The following is an 18,540-nucleotide window of genomic DNA, read 5'->3' on the forward strand; positions in this document are numbered from 1 at the left end:
AAACGAACATGGGGCTTACCTCAAGGTAAGTAACTACCGCTGCTATATTAATTGTCATTTAAAAAGTTTTATTTTTAAATTAATAATTAATATATTGGTACATGTAAGCTACATGTATTGTGCCTACATTAATATAGTATATGACTAGTACATTTTAAACCACACAATGTACATAGAAACTAGTTCATATAATTTTATATCACAGTCATTTCCATTTTTGAAATCACGTTTGAAGGGATTTCATGGTTTGTTTCCGATTCATAAATCTGAGTATGCCTTCGATGCTCCATGGAATAACGCAGCAGAGGTTGCATGCTGTAAGCATGTTGAACGCTATCACGTAACTTCCTGTGATGTCTCGAAGAAAACCTGGAATAATTATACATAAAAAGAACTTAATTTTTCTATTTATTATTTTTAATTAATAGAATATATTATTTTATCTCATTTTTATCTCTAGTTAATGTCATCATCATCTTAATCATCATACATCAGCCGTTAACTGTCCAAGTGCTGTACATAAGCCTTTCCCAATAGGGTTTGCCAGTAGTTACCATGCTTGGCAGACGGGTTGGCAATTGCAGTTAGGTTTGGTAATATTTCAATCTCGACTATTAACATATTTTACAAGAAAAGGAAGGGGTAGCCCATTTTAAGCCGGGACCATACGGCGTTAGTTAATATATAATCCAACAAATACACATGTTGTACATACCAAAGTAACTTTTTGTATTTAAAATATATATTTCTCTTCCTTTGTCTCATTTTTGCGTCTACAATCAAGCTACTATGCTTTGAAATTACTGAATACCTATGTTACCGCTTTCCATCACATGGGCTGTCAGGATATTTTGTCATTTCAAATCGTTTAAAAAAATACCTATTATTCATATAAATATATAGAGTATAAAAATCTATTTCAATACATCATAAATCATTTGTCATAACGCCTAAATTATTAAAGTTAGCAAATGCTATGTTGGAACAAAAACATATGCTGTTAATAATTAATTTTATTAGGAGATTTTTCTGGCGCTAAATTTAAATAGATTAGACATAAATTACTATTCAGTAGTGTGAAAATCGGTGCTTGTGTAATTAATATTTTGTATGAACTTATTTGTTAGTTTGCGTGTGTCATAAATGGCTCAAATAAAGTGTTTATCTATCTGTCTATCTATCTATCTTGTACTAATGTTTAAATATAGTTTCCTGTTATTATTACCTATCATACTGTATGCACTTATATCTAGCCTTGCAACTTGTATTTTTATAACTTACATTCTTTTATGCAACTTAGAATGGCAAACAAGCTGACGGCCCACCTGATGGAAAGTGGTAACCATCGCATATAGACATGAACAGTAACCATGGACATAACAAAGTATACTATTTGGCCCATGATACCCATGCTTTACTGAGGACTAAGGTGCTATTACACTGTATCCTGTAAATTCATTGTCACATCTTACCCTTCAAATCGAAGCACAGCCATGCAAAGACAACTGTTTTACGGTAGAAACACGAATAGGACAGAGGTCACCACCAGAGGGAGACTTTGCACAAACGACTTTTATACAAAGTCTCCCTCTGGTAAATTAACAAACACAACGCATTTAGTTATTTAGTTGGTACGGGTAGAAGACTCAAAAATATTTACGATTTTGAATTATTAATCCACGTATTTTATATCTTAATATATTTTATAATATGGGTATATTCCTAATTTTATATGCTGCTATCAATTTCCGTTTAATTCTCGGTTCATAAACGTAGCAAATACTATACATAAAGTGAGACAGAGATGTCCAAGAAAACGACGAAAAGAATTAAAATTTATGGAGTAATGTGAGGAAAATTGTAAGTAATTTTAAATTAGCATATAAACGATGATAATCTTACCTATCATAGGGCCGACTGATAAACTTAGAGCTCCAGTCAACAGCATATAGAGGCCGTAAGCAGGCGGATACTTCTCTATAGGTACATGCTCAGCCATCACAATCGGCTGAGCAATATGCACCAGCGATCTCGTTGCGCCTAATATTGCAGTCAACACCAATAAAGGCGTAAATGTTGTGTACTGAACGAATGCTGTAAAGAAAAAATATATTATATTATTAATTATGTCTATACCATAGACCAGTGATCCTCAACCACTGTGCCGCGGCACTTTTGTGTGCCGCCAAATTTTAAAAGTGTGCCGCCAAATTTTGCAAATATTTAAAATTTCTGTCATAAACAACTTATGCAGTGTGTTGTAGTAAGTAAATATTTTTTATCTTTTTCTTTGTGTCGCCAAATTTTGAAATCGTTAAATATGTGCCGCAACAAAAAAAAGGTTGAGAATCACTGCCATAAACGATCATTATCACTTTTTATCACGTGAGATATCAACTTATTTTCCATTCTAAGGATCATTCAATAATGGCTGTGTTTCGGTTTGAAGGGTGGGATACGACAGTGAATTTACAAGGTACAGAGGAATAACACCTGAGTCCGTAGGAACGACAACGCAAGAGAGATATCATGGGCGAAACAGTATATTCTGTTATGCCGTGGTACTGCTCATGTCTATAGGTGACGGTTACTACTTTCCATCAGGTGGGCCGTCAGCTTGTTTGCCATTCCATGTTGCAAAAAAATATAATAATAGAAAGAGAGAAGAAATATAATTAATTATTGCTAATTAATAGTTACCTATCCTAAATATGGCAGCAAATAGGGCACCCGCAAAAAACATACAGCGAGCATTTATCCTAAAAAATTGGCCCGCAACGCCCAATAGTAATCTCGCAGTCATATCTGTGGCTCCACCAAATGTAATTATGTAGGCAATTTCAGACTGAAAGTATAAAGAAAAAAAAAAAATTAATATAAATAAAGAAATCGTTTCTTGAATTATTTTCTTATTAAACATAACAAAATTTGCAAACTTTATGTTAAACTATAAGAACCTTTTCTAACAAATAATTCAAGTTTATAAAGATATTTATAAGAGCGATATAAGGATTAAAATATAATTTTATATAGAAATAGGGTAAAATATTATCTTGGTTTAATAAATAGCTGCTCTATCATTCACGCGGATTATCCGTGGGATTAATCATACTCGTATATATTATTCAGGGTAAAATTTAAACCATTTAAGAAAGTGCTCTCGGTATCTTATTTTTTAACTCATATTTTCTTTAGAGAAATAATCAGTTACTCTAGTAGAACACTCTCTTAAAATATTGCTAATGATTTTTTTGTTTCATTATATGTTTATTTCGTTATGGTTAAAGTCATCTTATTATTTTTATTATTAAACTAACAACCCATCTAGGCTTCGCACGGTTTAAAAAAAAAAAAAAGAAAAATACAGCCCATATTATGTCCTTACAATGTTATTTTCTAATATATGCATATAATTTTAAATTGGTTAAGTATCTAAGTATATAAAACCAAAAATTTATTATTTCACACTTGATTATAATAGTTTAAATACCCAAAATATGAGAGCACTTATTGATATAATAATATTTATATTTAATGTTTTGCTTTTCCTTTTATCAGGAGTTTTTTTTTAATAATTACGTATATGACTAAATGGGAAAACATGTACGTAATTTTTTAACAAAATACAAATAAGGATATAATCTCACCTGACTCAGATGATTTCTTCCCAAGAACAAAGGTTCCAATGTAAAGAATGTCAAATCAGCAAAGAAAGTTAACGCCATTCCAACTGTAATATTGTCATATACCCAATCTTTTAACAATGTCAGATCTAAAAATTCGGTTACGGTTTGCCTGAAAACAAAAATATTACCTATTGCTTTAAATACATTTCCAACAAATTTAAATGAGCTCAGAGTTGAGGTCATTACAGAGAAATTAATAGTATTAAAATCTATTCCAACTGAGTCTAATTACATTTTCTACAATTTAAAATAGGTACGAGATTTAAATATAAATCGTCTACATAATATTAAAAGCTTTTCCTTACCATTTCCCTTCTTTGTTTTTGATAATTGGCATCGGTTCAGCGGCAATATTGCCAAAGTTCCCTAAACTGGATACAGAGGCAGCTTTATACAGATTCTCAATATAAACGTTGTCACTCGAATTGAAATTACTATCCGTCTTGCCGTCGTTCCGGATCAAAACCACAGGAATGCTCAATCTCCTGGAATCCGCTAATTCTGGTACGCCCAGTAATTCTGAACCCTTGCGTCTGTTGTTATTCAAATATAAATTTTCAACAGATTTGGTATTCTCATTTGTTGGTTGTGTTGTATTTGTTTTGTTGACATTAATTCCATTCTTCGTGAAATCGAAATGATCTTTATCAGCTTCAACTGCAGGAGTTGGTGGTATCACTAAAACATTGCAAATATTTAAAATTGTGCTATATAATAATTTATTTATATTACTTTATTTATCGCAATGTGTTATTAAATCTTTTGGGAAATCCATTAACAATTGAAACATACATTGTAGTTTGTTCTACGAAAATAAAGTTATCCTTAGTAAGCATTTGTCCTAAACAAATAACAGAATTTTCACAGGGGAAGAATTCGAAATACGTAACACTGATAAGTAACAATATATTGCATAATGTAATATCTACAACAAGATTGTTTATATTCTATTAACTTCATAAATAAGACGTGTACGTTATGCAATTTCTCCGCGAATTTTGAACCGATTTCGATAATTCATCTCGGGAGTTCTCGAGAGTAAACTCTTTGAGCTTACTCCCGTGTTGATCCATATTATTTCTCATGTTACAAATAATCTATTTGTCTTTTTAATTAATTTGTTTTAGTAACAAATTAGTATTAAATACTTACAAACAATTTTCTCGCATGGTTTTGGTTGTTTGACCATATGCCATTGTACAGGGTGCATCACCATGGCTCCAAATATACTGTGGGCTGATATAGCACAAATTATGGCCAGTGTTCCCCTAAATCCGTACTCGTTTAAAGTAAATTTAATGAATAACGGATACCCCATCGTTATTAATCCAATTGAAGCCTTACATAGACTGAGATAAAGCACTTTTTTCTTTGTAAAATAACAGTTGAAACTAGTATAAGATACTGGAATGAGGAAACCCATGCCCAAGCCTTGTAGAAAACCATTTGTTATTATTAGTTGAGTCGTAGATACTACAAATATTGCAAGAAATGATGCCGTTGTATATATGAATGCTCCAATCAATCCAACTTGTCTTAATGTTAGTTTCTTCAGTAATATATTTGCCGTGAATCCTGGAATAAAATAATAAATCATTGACAAAATTAGAAACAGAAATTACATTAATATAGACACATATAACATATAGCATACGTATATTTATAACTTAACAAAATATAAATTGGCATGGTAATAGAATACTAAAACAATGTATCACCATTTCCTTTCAAAACCATATTAGTGAATTAGAAGAGAGACTTAAAATAAAACTCCATACTAGGCCACCTAACTAGCGTAGCAATAGTAGTCTAAAGTCCCACTTTTATGAAAAGAGATCCTTGCTTAACATGTGAAGTGAGTTATTACGAATATAATATTATAAATATAAGTGAATATAATATTATAAATATAAATCTAAATGAATGCATATTAATAACTAAAAATTTTACTACACAATAAGCCGATTATAGTATTTGTGTTATAGTAAACAGATGAACAGGTTCGGCCGTGTAATAGTGACATAGAATAGGTTACCCCTTCCTTTCTGTGGATGTCGCCTTGCCTTGCCTATAGGCGACTAAGAGAAATTAATAGTCGAGAGATGAGCAGCAGTGTCCCTTTTAAAACATCACCAAGGCCTAATTTTTATATTTTTCGTGACGTTTTAACAGTCCATCTTTCGATTTCAATTATTAAATTCCCTTAGTCGCCTTATTATAAACTGGAACCACACGACATATTCCTATATATTTCTCATTCCCGCTCATGTCACGGCCGCTTATGACTAGGGATCTCGGATGGTTCTAAAACTAGTCGGATTTCATTCTCGATTATTAGATACATAATTATCAGACGATTAAATACAAGAAGACCGTACTGTTTAAATTATGCCCTGTCGACATAGATCAATCGAATAAGTATATCGAGCGACACCTTGACGAGTACATTGAGCCGTCAGATTCAATGATTATCTACAGATAATTGATGTTAAGCCGTCATTGTTACTATGTGATTAGCTAAGGCAATTTACTAAATTGTGTAAATTGAGATTTAACATTCTAACATATAACATAATATAGAGCTATAATTCTCTTCAAATGAAGAATGACAAAATAACTTAAAAATATCTATGAATGTATTCTATTTTCTTTTATTTTATTGTAAATAACGACCTTGTATTTTGTTAAAACTTGAAAATATCTCAATTTTTTTTTAATCATATTAACATATTGTTTGTGTTATAAAGAACTCTTCAATATGATGGCTTCAGTAACTTTTCACCATAGTATCGCTCGTCTTTAGCAGAGAATCCATCCTCACACTTAGAACTAGAATTGTCACGCACAGTGCAGTTTCAGAGGAAGTTCCTCCCGCGAACACTCAGGTTGTGAAATTATCTTAGTACTGAGACTTTTCCTAAAGACTACAGCATGGGTTCACCAAAAAGGGCGTAGTAAGGTTTGTTAATAGACTGCAATGCGAACGTAACATCCCTGATATAACAAGCATCCATAGACTAAGGTCTGCGCTATCAGTATATAATAGCGGGGCACCAGTGATAGATGACTAATGAGGATGAAAGCAGGTCAGAACGAATTCTACTAGAATTAGCCACGATGGTTTCCAGAATCATGCGTGGATGTCGACCTGATTATTAACAATCCCCCCCCCCCCCCCCTTTACCTATTACTACATAGTAGTGTGACGTCTGTAAATGAATATTGTACATATTCATTGTCAACATCATTATTTTCTTTTCCATCAAGTAGGTTAATTAAATTGTACTTAGATAATTCACCTCTTTCTTTCGGACTGGTTGTACAGACATGACAGCGACGTTTACTTCTTATATTCATTTTAACTGTCATTCCCTCCATCTCGATCGCTCACCTATTACACTTTTAATTTCCGTTTTTATATATTATTTTCTACATGTTCCTTTGTTAATACCTTCTGTATATATGTGAATGGATAAAGTTAGTTGTAATACTTATTTCCTCCAAACAACTACAGTAGTATAAAAAAAAACATTGCATTTTCATTCTCAAATTTTCTATTCAAATTCTGCGTATTCAAATTTAGCTTTGTACACGTCTATTAAATTTCATAATGATGCAATAATAGCTGTTTGAACTTCCCTTTTTTATTATAAATCATAATGTCTGTCTCGTTAAAAATTTATTACTAAGGATGTATAAAATTATTTTTTGTGAGCTCTCATTGCCGTAGATTAGATTCTTCCGATCTACGGCAGTGAGGCTTTTTATTTTTTTCTGTATTCTATTGTAATATAATGATGAAATAAAATCTTTCAGTAGGAAACAAAATCAAAAAGATTTCCTTATATTATCTACTTTGCAAAATTTATTATAGTTTTCGTTGCAACAAAAAATTTTATATTAGCTTAAATTTAGCTTTATTCTAGTTTCCACTAGGTTTTCTCTATCTCACTATCTCGCTCTCTCTTTCTTCCTCACACACACACTTATTTAATATGATCTCTGAAAATAACTTACCAAAGAGAGATTTTGTACAAAAGTCGTTTGCTTGGGCACCTCTGTTCCATTCGTGTGTAAAGCAGTTGTGTTTGCATGGCTGTGTTTCGGTTTAAAGAGTGGGGTATGGCATTAAATTTACAGGATATACCTGAGGAATAACACCTGAGTCCTTAGGAATGGCAACACATGGAGGGTATTATTGACGATACAGTATACTCTATTATGTCCATGGTACTGCTCACCTGTGGTTACCACTTTCCTCCAGGTGGGACATCAGCTTGTTCTCTATTCTAAGTTGCATAAAAAAAAAAAAACTTTTAACCGCTATATTTGTATTCTTTTATTCTTTACTTTGTGTTATTTGTTTCACTAAATGAAGTTTATTCTACCATCCCTATCCATTTACAAAACGGTTACATAAGTATACATACCAGCGATAGCCAATGTAACTTGGAATACCCCAAACACGACCGTCACAGCCCCAGTGCCCACTCCTAACTCGTTTAGGAAATCATTATATATGAACCCGAAGACAGGTTGGTGGGCGGTTCCAGCTATCTGAAAGTAATAAAATAATCGTGTTAATACGGTTTGACAACAAAAATTGAAACAAGTTTATCTTTTTTATCATATCGGCAGCAAATCGTTCACTATCGAACATAGGCCTCTCCCTTGGGTAGTTTTGCCAGTAATTGTCACGGTAAAAGGATACTGCCACTTATCCCGCATTATCATTAAGTTTTCTTAGTCGCTTCTTATGACAGCTAAGGGAAAGGAAGGGGTGGCTCATTCTATTCCGTGACGACACGGCTTAATTCTGCACTCGGTGTACTCTAGCAGTATACTGTATGTATTGTGAGCAGAAATAAATGAAGAGACATTGCGAAGACTTCAATCGTGAAGAAGAACCTCATCGGCAATCCACTATAATCACGAAAACCATAACTCTGCCAAGAGTGTACGACTGAAGAGAGATAAATTTGCGTGGAAGAAGTCAGATCAAATAGCTCAACGAATTCACAAGAAATTAACTGTGATACCAACATCGTCTTGCTTAATTTTATTTTTGGCTATTACGTATTGATAGGTTTGGATCACGGAAAAAGCAAAATCAATCTTCTAAACTTTGATTTACTTCAGTTTTTCCACCTCGACCTAACATTATTTTCATTGCAAATACACATAATGAGATTGCTAGTTCCCATTACCTAGTTAGCTAGCGACTTCCGGCTTAGCACTTCTGCAAACATCTCTTTATAAAAAAGATTAATTAGAATGTATAGGTATACATATAGTTCATATGAATCTTTAATAAAAATATGTCCAAATAATAGTGAATCTTTTATAAAAATCCGTTAAGTGGTTTATGAATGAGCGGAGCAATCCACCAAAAATCATCGTGGTTAAGTTTTGAAGAATTGGTCACGATGGGCTAACTGATCTGATTTCATCCTCACTTGTCATCTTTCACTGGTGACCCGGCAGCGTATACCGATAGCGCAGGCGGAGTTACCATACCATTCTAACCCATAAAAAACTGGTCTATATCTATAGAATTTACAGACAGGTATCAAATCGAGTGACGTTCGCGCGAACCGTAATAATGTATGTGAAGTAATTATAATAATCAATAGATATTATTTTAATGACATTTATAGCTACAAGATTGTAATCACTTGACATTCTGTTAAAGGATATAAGTTCAATAGGTCAATGCCCTATCTGGTTTATTCGTAGGTATACATATACCTACTCGTATAATAATAGGTATAAAATAGATGAAAATAATATTATAATTAAATAAAGTTAAAAATTTTATACAACCTATTTTTATACTTTATGCAGTTGATAAAGTTTAGATACTTTCGTATTGGACTAATATTTATTTGTTTAAATTTATTGACCAACTAGCTGACGAGTCGATTCTTTAATTTTTTAGTTTTTTTTAAAACTGTTATTCGGGACGCCGGGTCGGCTAGATTTATACGACACTAACATCACTCAATTGTTTTGCCTTCCCGAAACCTCTCCTAAACTAACACTTGAACTATATGGTATGGTGTTAAAGTTCAAATTGACTTTTAAGTATTACGAATCGTTTGTATGAGAGTGTAGAAAAGCGTTCTATGCAGAGTTTTTCAGCCATTTTTTTATTTTTTCCCTCCGTAAAAACCATCCTTGTACTTCAAAGAATATTCTAAAAAAATAATTAGCGAAATCGGTTTAGCTGTTCTCGAAATTTGTGCTTAGCAACACATTGAGCGATTCATTTTTATATTATAGATAAAATGTAGTACTAAGAGCAGGTTTACACATACTCATATTACCTTTTTCACAATTGACGTAGATATTATTTCGCGGAACAAAAAAAAATTGTTTTTATTATCATTTTCTGTTTGAAGAGATTTAGATTTTATTAAAGATGAACTTCTTCTTTTGAAGAATATTGAATATGGATTTATTAAAAAAAGATCATATATATATATATATATATATATATATATATATATATATATATATATATATATATATATATATATATATATATATATATATATATATATATATATATATATATATATATATATATATACATGTTACTCTTAGTCGTGCCCTTAGGGTTGTTACTTTGAATTTATTATAACTTAGTACATTTCCATCGCCGCGCCGTGTTAGATAAGAGTGAAAGTATAGGACAAACAAACAATCATTAATAATGATAGATGTAATAAATAAACAATTAAACGGAACATCTTTAAATAATCATGTTTACGTATTAAAGTACAATACTTTATTTTGAATGAAAATACGTATACATGTCGCGTAAAGTTTTTTTTTTAATGGGTGATAATAAAATGGTAATCCCGCCTGCGCTATCGGTATAAACTGACGGGGGACTAGTGAGAATAAAGTTAGATCAGTTGGCCCATAGCGATGAATTTGACAATGATTAATCTCGATGCTTTCCAGAGGGAACTACTTGGAGGTCGATTTAACAGGGTAAATTGCTAGCAATGGAGATTAGTTGGCTAGTAGAGAATGCCATATGGTATTAAGCTCGCCATTTGTACAAAGTTTTATTGTGCAATAAAGAATAAATAAATCAATAAGTTAACGTAATAGGGATTACTAACAATCCTTCTCCCCCGTGTAAAAATATCATTAATTACAATTATTACACCACTATAGTTATACTCACATGAGTATAGTATTAGTATTTATTGTTTGTCGTGTGTTCTCCGGCATAGAATAGGTCATTCTTTCCTTTCCCGTGAATGCCGAAAGAGGCGACTAAAGGAGGGCAAGGGATGGGCAGCGTCCCTCTTAAAACTCTAAAAGCCTTACTGCGTTTGCCAACCCGCCTGCCAAGTGTGACAACTACTGGCATAAATACCCTTATGGGAAAGACTTATGTCCAGCAGTGGACAGTTGACGGCTGAAATTATAATTCCACCGTCTTATTAAAAAAATAGATTTAATGTTTCATAAAGAGATATATTTTAATCAAAGCAATTGTCTTTCCACTATTTCTGTCTGTCTCAATTAGCGACAAGCGATAGACGTGATGTATATGTATATATTTAATGTGTATTTAATTTTACCTTTTACTTCTGGTTTAATACCACCTTTTGCCCCCAACTTCATCCGCGTAACCGGAAATTATTTACTGACTGGGATAAAAAGTAACCTATATCCTTCGCCATTTCATATAGTACGTGTATGATTGTGATTAAGCATTTAATGTGTTCATCATATCAGCCTTTAACTGTCCACTGCTGAATATAGGCTTCTATCTTGGGGGATTTTTCCAGTAATTGCGACGCTTGGCAGGAGGATGGGCAACCATATTTAGGCTTTGGAGATGTTTTAAATAGGGACACTGCTGCCCATCCCTTGCCCTCCCTTAGTCACTTCTTACAACACTCATGGAAAAGAAAAGGTTGGCCTATACCGGGACCAAACGACCTTTTAAGGTATTATAAAATAAATAAACAAACAAACAAACTCACCATCACATTTATAATATGTGTAAGGATTATAACTTAACAGAGCAATTTTTTTTTTATATTTGCGACTTGCTTTCTACTTATTCGTAATTTAGACATTTATAAATTACAATGTTTAAATACTATAAATATTAATAACAAATCTTAAAAGATTACTTAAAGATATAAAAATTCTTTGAGATTACGGCTAACTGGACTTAATTGAGACTCTTAGGTACCCAATCTAAGAGTCTAAATTAAGGTTAAAATTTTATTATAATAAAAAAAGATATTAGTCTAACGCTAGTATAGAGTTCCATTCCCAACAGTGGGATGTTGATGTGTTGGTAGTTGATAAATTATAACACATCAGTATTACCAGCAAAAGATTGCAAGTTCCATTAACTGACTTGTTTTTAAAATATCATATTATGTAATTATATGAGAAGACGAGTTGACGTATCAGAATCAATTACTTTCTTTACATTAATATTCAGATTAATTTATACGATAAATACGTCGATAAAAATTCTGTAGTTAATTAATATTAATTTACCCCTATATTAGAATGGAAATCAAAATTTCTCCATAAGTAATTTTTATAATAGAATATTCATAATGACACAATATTTTCTATCTCTCATTTAACAAAAAATGTCATTTTTTTATACAACTTAGAACGGCAAACAAGCTGACGGTCCACCTAATGGAAAGTGGTAACCGTCGCCTATAGACATGAGCAGTACCATGGACATAACAGAGTATACTGTTACACCCATGATACCCCCCTATGCGTTGCCATTCCTGAGGACTCAGATGTTATTCCTCTGTATCCCGTAAATTCACGCCATATCCCACCCTTCAAACCGAAACACAGCCATGCAAACACAACTGCTTCACGGTAGAAACACAAATGGGACAGATGTTCCCAAGCAATCGACTTTTGTACAAAGTCTCCCTCTGGTAAACTAACATTCAAATTATCTGTAATATTATTCTGTTTTAAATTTATCTTTTATCATTATTACACGGTCACTATTCCGTGTATGCCCCAGCATAGAATGGATCACCCCTTACTTTCCCGTGAGTGTCGTAAGAGGCAACTAAGGGAGGGCGAGGGATAGACAGCAGTGTCCCTTTTAAAATATCTCTAAAATTCTAACTGCGATTGCCAACCTGCCTTTCAAACGTGACAATTACTGGCATAACTCTCGTAATGGAGAAGGCTTATGTCCAGCAGTGGGCAGTTAACGGCTAAAATAACAAAAAAAAATCACTACTAATATTACAAATATGAAAGATATTTGAATATTTACATATTTGATTATTTGTAATCAAAGTAGAACGAATTTGATTAAACACTCCATAAAGGGACCAGATTCCAACTTAGCACATAAGGTAGTTTTTATATATTCAGGTAGAACCGCAGGAAATATTTAGTCCTACTAATATTATACATGTTAAAGTTCGAAAAGGTATTTCGATATTTGAATGATTGTTTTGTTACCCAATCACGTGTAATAGGCTTAACAGATTTGAATAAAATTTAAAAATGAATACATAGATAAATTTACATAAGATAGAAGCAAAGTAAGTATTTTGGCAATTTATTTATTTTATTTATTTATTAACTCTTTATTGCACCACTTAAAGAATAATATAAAAAAAATGTATCCTAATTTACACAGGAAAACCCCTATACCAGTTTTTTAGAATGTATATTACACTTTTATTGCTCGTTAATATGTTTACGAATTATCTTGCAAAGAAAAAAAGAAGAAAATAAACACTTTAAATTTAAGTAAATATTTTATAGTCGTACATATTTCTATAAAAAAATTCCTAAATATAAAAAAAAAAATTAAGTACTCACGAATATGACGGACAGCCCAATGCAAACTACGTATCCCCAGCCTCCCTCTGGGGGCACAAGCTCGTATTTATCTTCGTCCGCATCACATAAAATTTGTTTATCTTTCAAGCCCATTTTCCTCCAAAACAGACTCGCATACACTACCCTATGTATCAAATCTAATACAACCTTTTAGAGCTCGGTTGGTGGTCTTATAAATCTCTTGTTATCGTATACAAATGCTGTATTTGTGCAAGGCTTAAATGTAATTATAGTAATATAATTGAGGAAACAATATACACACAGACTAAACAATCCTTGGATTTCCCATATAAACACCACAAATGAAAAACACGACACTGTTTTAAATTTAATACCGTAATTGCACAAATCTTTCACAGAAAGCAACTGGCTGGCAATAAAAAGAGTTTGTTTTTAAAAAAAAAAATATAATACAATTTATTTATTTCTCTGTCCGCACGTCAGATTGTGTTGACATGTCGAAAGCAGATGACCCACTTATAACTGTGAGACTGGTTAGTTAAATGAGTTAAAATAAGTTGCTTAGTAGGAATCCACGAGCTTTATTGTAGTGCGTTTAGTAATATAACTTATTACGTTTTGTTCTGCTTAGTGATAAACCAATATTATTTTATAAAGATAGAGTCTTTAACAATATAAGTTTATCTGAATGTTTATTTATTGGGGTTCCTTACGAAAAATATGTGTGGAATCGTATGTCACGCTACTGTTTACCTGTCAGTAGTTACGGGTCTATACTCTTACTTATTAATGAAATGCATAACCAGTTTTCAACTGGTTATTTTGTGTGGAAATTTTTTTCCAAATATCAAATTATAAATTTGCTTATCCTGCTCTTTTCAAAGTCTGTTTCCAGAAAATATTTCATTTTAATACAAGACATGAGGAAGCTGAAAATGATTAGTTTTAAGTAACAAATATTTACCTAAGTAGAAGTTGCAATTACACAAAATGTATCTTAAAAAGCTATATATATATATATATATATATATATATATATATATATATATATATATATATATATAAAATCAAACTGAGTTTGTTTGACCCTTTGTAAAAAACCAACAAACAAAAAATGGTTAAGCAATAAGAGCTCTTTATAGCGCCTATGTATATGAAATTTGGTGTATATGTATAGTACATGTACAGGATGAAAAAGGATAGACTTCTTTTTATCCAGGTGAGTAAACATATCCCAGTCACGCGGACAAAGTCGTAAGTAAAAGCTTGTATTATTACGTTATATAAATGTGGTACAGTTTTTTCTTAATACAAGTATACTCATATATTTAAATAACTGTCCTTTATTTATACAATAAATGCTTAACAAATACGTGAAAAGTATTTTTATATGTGACTTAGAATGGTATCAAGCTGACGGCCCGCCTGATGGAAAGTGGTAACCGCCGCCAACAGACATGAGCATATACCATGAACATAACAGTGTACTGTTTCGCAGTACAGTATAATTTGTAAGCTAAATAAATATTTTGACTTAATCAATAAATTTGAAATTCGTATGACTTGAATATAAATTGTATTATATTAAGTACGGAACCATCTTTATAAGTGATAATACTTATTCTCCTACATGTTTATTTTATTATATTTATTTTATGATCTGACCGGTTTCTCCACGTTTGGCAAATGCAAATATAAAGAAATTAGAAGTCACCTTCGATGACCTGTAGAAGGATGCCTACACGTATATTCTCTTTTATAGAGGTGAATTCTAAATTTTACAAGTACCAGGAGGCCAATTCTCATTTCTTTCGACATAATCTCTAAATAGAGATAGTGATTCGATTTTTTTCCTACTATAAAATCTCGAAATTTTCTCGAATCACGTATTCAACACAAATTTAAATATATTTCGAATGTCGAGTCGAAGTGTAAATTACTGCCCTTTAATATAGATAATGATCCTACCACAGATAATATAATACTATGATCCTACTACACGGTGCAACGTGAATTCCGTTCCATGGACTTTCGGTTAAATAATGGTTATTTTATCACCAATAAAATTACTTAAAATTTACAATATAATAAAAAGATGTCATATTTTTATAATATTTTAATATGCATTCTACGCGTATTTATTGAATTTTTATCAATGATTAATAAGCTATTAGTTTCGTCACTTAGCAATTTAAATACTAAGTCCGAATGTTAGCTATAACCGAATGTATCTGGACGTAGTCCCAAAGGATGCTCCCACACGATGCGGGGAGTATCAGACACCGGCATTTCCTGCAGTTCTCATCACTTTTTATACGTGTAAATTTGTAAAATGTTATAAGCGTTTACAGTCCGCTGCTACTGCCTTAACAAAGACAACTGCAAATATAGCTAGTTCTTCTAACATATTTCGAATTAGCGATACACAGCTTCCATGGATAGAATGGTAGAAAAATAAATTTTGGCTTGCCCTCGAGAAATGTCGGAATCGCCATACCAAGAAAAATGTCACTTGATTTTCGCTCAAGAAGTGTTCGATTCGATTTTTTTCTCGACTTCGTGATACATTCGAATGCACGAGCAACTCGATTGGCTTGTCCTCGAGAAATGTCAGAATCGCCATACCAAGAAAAATGTTACTTGATTTTCGCTCAAGAAATGTTCGAGTTCGATTTTTTTCTCGACTTCGTGATACACTTGAATGCACGAGAATTGGCCTCAAGTATCAATATCAATAAGTACAGATTCCTCGGCTTATTAAACGACTTACGCTTGAACAGTTTTACTCGAATGTAATGATAAAGTTATTTATATAGAATAATTAATCTATCTTCATACTACATTTCATTCTGATTCTCTATATGCTCGTACATGTATAACGAGAAATTTTATAAACGTACTATGTTTATTATTACCAACATTTGTTTCGGCTTGATCCAGAAATCTTCTGGGGGAATACAGTGCTTTGTGTCTCATCTCACATGCACACATAGACAAATGTATATGTGTGTATATATATAGACATCTTTAAAAATGGACATAAGTTTTAAATTTAATTATTATAACAGCCGTTGACTGTCAATTGTTGGACATAGGCCTCCCCCAAAAGCAAGGTTTTACCAGTAACTGCAATACTTGGCAGGGGAGTGGATAACCACACTTAGATTTTGGTGATGTTTTAAGAAGAACGCTATCCATCCTTCTAATATTAAATTCTCTTAGTCACCACTTACGACAACCTCGAGACAGGAAGGGGTGGTCCAATCTATGCCGCGAGCATGTGGTGGTTTAAAAATAATATTCATAAATTATTAACACTGTTTATATATGATTGAATAAACTTTTAATCTTCTAAACATCTTTACAAACAATTACATTTAGAATATTATTTAAAAAATATAATATAATAAAGTTACCAAAGTATAATTTTATCTAACTTAGAATAGCTAACGAGTTAAAGACCCACGTAATGGAAAGCGGTAAATCTATATACAAACAATAAAATGTAACGCACATCTTACCCGTCTTCTCAGGACTTATGTTATGCCCTCATATCCTGCAATTCCACTACTATATTCTACCCTCTAAGCCAAAATAAAGCCTTGCAAGCACTCTACATGTATGTCAATCGGCTGAAAGGATCCGATTCAAATTCGACACATAAATAGAACGTTTACAAGATTAACATACAGTTTGTTTCAATGGAATGAATGAAAGCTTTTGTTCAAATATCACAGAAGCACTTTTTAAATAAAATTAGTAATAAATCAAACATTCAATCAAATAACCGATTTTAGATTCATACAACTATTGGACATTCGTAGACTATGTTTTAGTCGAGACAATTATTCTTTTCTTTATATATTTAATTTTCCCAGCATAAAAGATGCCATCCCTTCCTTTCCCTGTGTGCAATATGAGGTGACTGAAAAAATTTAATGGTTGAGGGATGAGTAGCAGCGTTTCCTCTTAAAACACCACCAAAGCCTAACTGCGGTTGCTAAGCGTGGGAACTACTGGCAAAACACTCCGAAAATATGCTTGAAAAATGTGCAGTGGACAATTACCAGCTGATATAATAATAATTATTGTATTTTCAATAATCTCTGCAACAGCACTATAGGTTGCATTTTATTTTAATTTCTTACAAAGGTGTAGCCGCCAGTCAAAGTTAATTTATAGTAGAATATAATTTTAATATTACGATTATATTTTACCAATAAACTACTTCCGTAAAACTATTAATAAATTATGCACTCCACAGATCTTAAATAATTTTCCAAGGCAAGTTTCTATAGGAGTGGAATTACTGTAGAATAAACAACATTCCGTGTAATCCTGGCATAAAATGGGCACTGCTTCCTTTCCTGTGGGTATCGTAAGAGACGAGTAAGGAGACTAAATGGTCGAGGAATAGGTAGCAGTGTCCCTCTCAAAACAAAAACAAAGCTAATAATAAATAACTACAGTTGCCAACCCGTTCGCCAAGATCATAACTACTAACATCCCTTTACGTCTGAGACCTAAGTTCAACAGTAGACAGTAAACGGCTGATATGTGATGATGATGATGAAACAATATCCTATAGAACATACAACAGTGCACTGCTGTATGTTGAGCTTACTTCTTGTCTGCTTGTATGAGCACAGATATCTTCCCATAAAAGAGCTATATGCGTAAAAGACTTCAATTACCGCGTTAATCATATGGTTTTGTATTATAATTCATTCGAGTTTTTTTTTACTCTCGCACTAATGTATGCTGTTTTGTTCCTTTAGTCTATTATAACAAATAAAAGTTAAAAATTTGATGTGTCGTTAAATGCAAAACTCGAAACTGCTATTTCAATAGGCCATTTCATTTTTTTTTAATATTCAGTAAAGTCCAAGATAGTTTCGTATTAATAATAAATGGATAAATCGAAAACATAGCCCAAAATAATGTAAAAATCCCATTGTTCTTTTTTCCATACAAATTGTTCCCAGCTATTAATTCAAATATTTCAATTAAATAT

General features: G+C 32.2%; 1 protein-coding gene across 1 annotated transcript; it reads right to left on the reverse strand.

Annotated features, from left to right (window-relative positions):
- Window positions 1-51: 51 nt before the first annotated feature.
- Window positions 52-14,149, reverse strand: LOC113518459 (monocarboxylate transporter 9-like). The gene is made up of 8 exons (XM_026903397.3): window positions 13,545-14,149; window positions 8,117-8,243; window positions 4,839-5,261; window positions 3,992-4,364; window positions 3,648-3,795; window positions 2,701-2,845; window positions 1,903-2,094; window positions 52-369 (listed from the first exon to the last, which is right to left on the reverse strand). Exons 1-8 carry the CDS (start codon window positions 13,656-13,658, stop codon window positions 224-226), a joined length of 1,668 nt encoding a protein of 555 aa, XP_026759198.2. The 5' UTR covers window positions 13,659-14,149; the 3' UTR covers window positions 52-223.
- Window positions 14,150-18,540: the final 4,391 nt, after the last annotated feature.

Source organism: Galleria mellonella, unplaced genomic scaffold, assembly GCF_026898425.1.
Source record: "Galleria mellonella isolate WM207_F2 unplaced genomic scaffold, CSIRO_AGI_GalMel_v1 utg132, whole genome shotgun sequence".
Classification (NCBI taxonomy): Eukaryota; Metazoa; Arthropoda; class Insecta; order Lepidoptera; family Pyralidae; genus Galleria; species Galleria mellonella.

Bases quoted from the DNA above. Each gene is read 5' to 3' on its own strand.
- LOC113518459 (XM_026903397.3), bottom strand. From the start codon at position 13,658: ATGGGCTTGAAAGATAAACAAATTTTATGTGATGCGGACGAAGATAAA. The intron at 8,244-13,544 runs GTGAGTACTTAA...TATTACTTTCAG, and splicing joins TTGGGCTGTCCGTCATATTC to ATAGCTGGAACCGCCCACCA. The intron at 2,846-3,647 runs GTGAGATTATAT...TTATACTTTCAG, and splicing joins GAAGAAATCATCTGAGTCAG to TCTGAAATTGCCTACATAAT.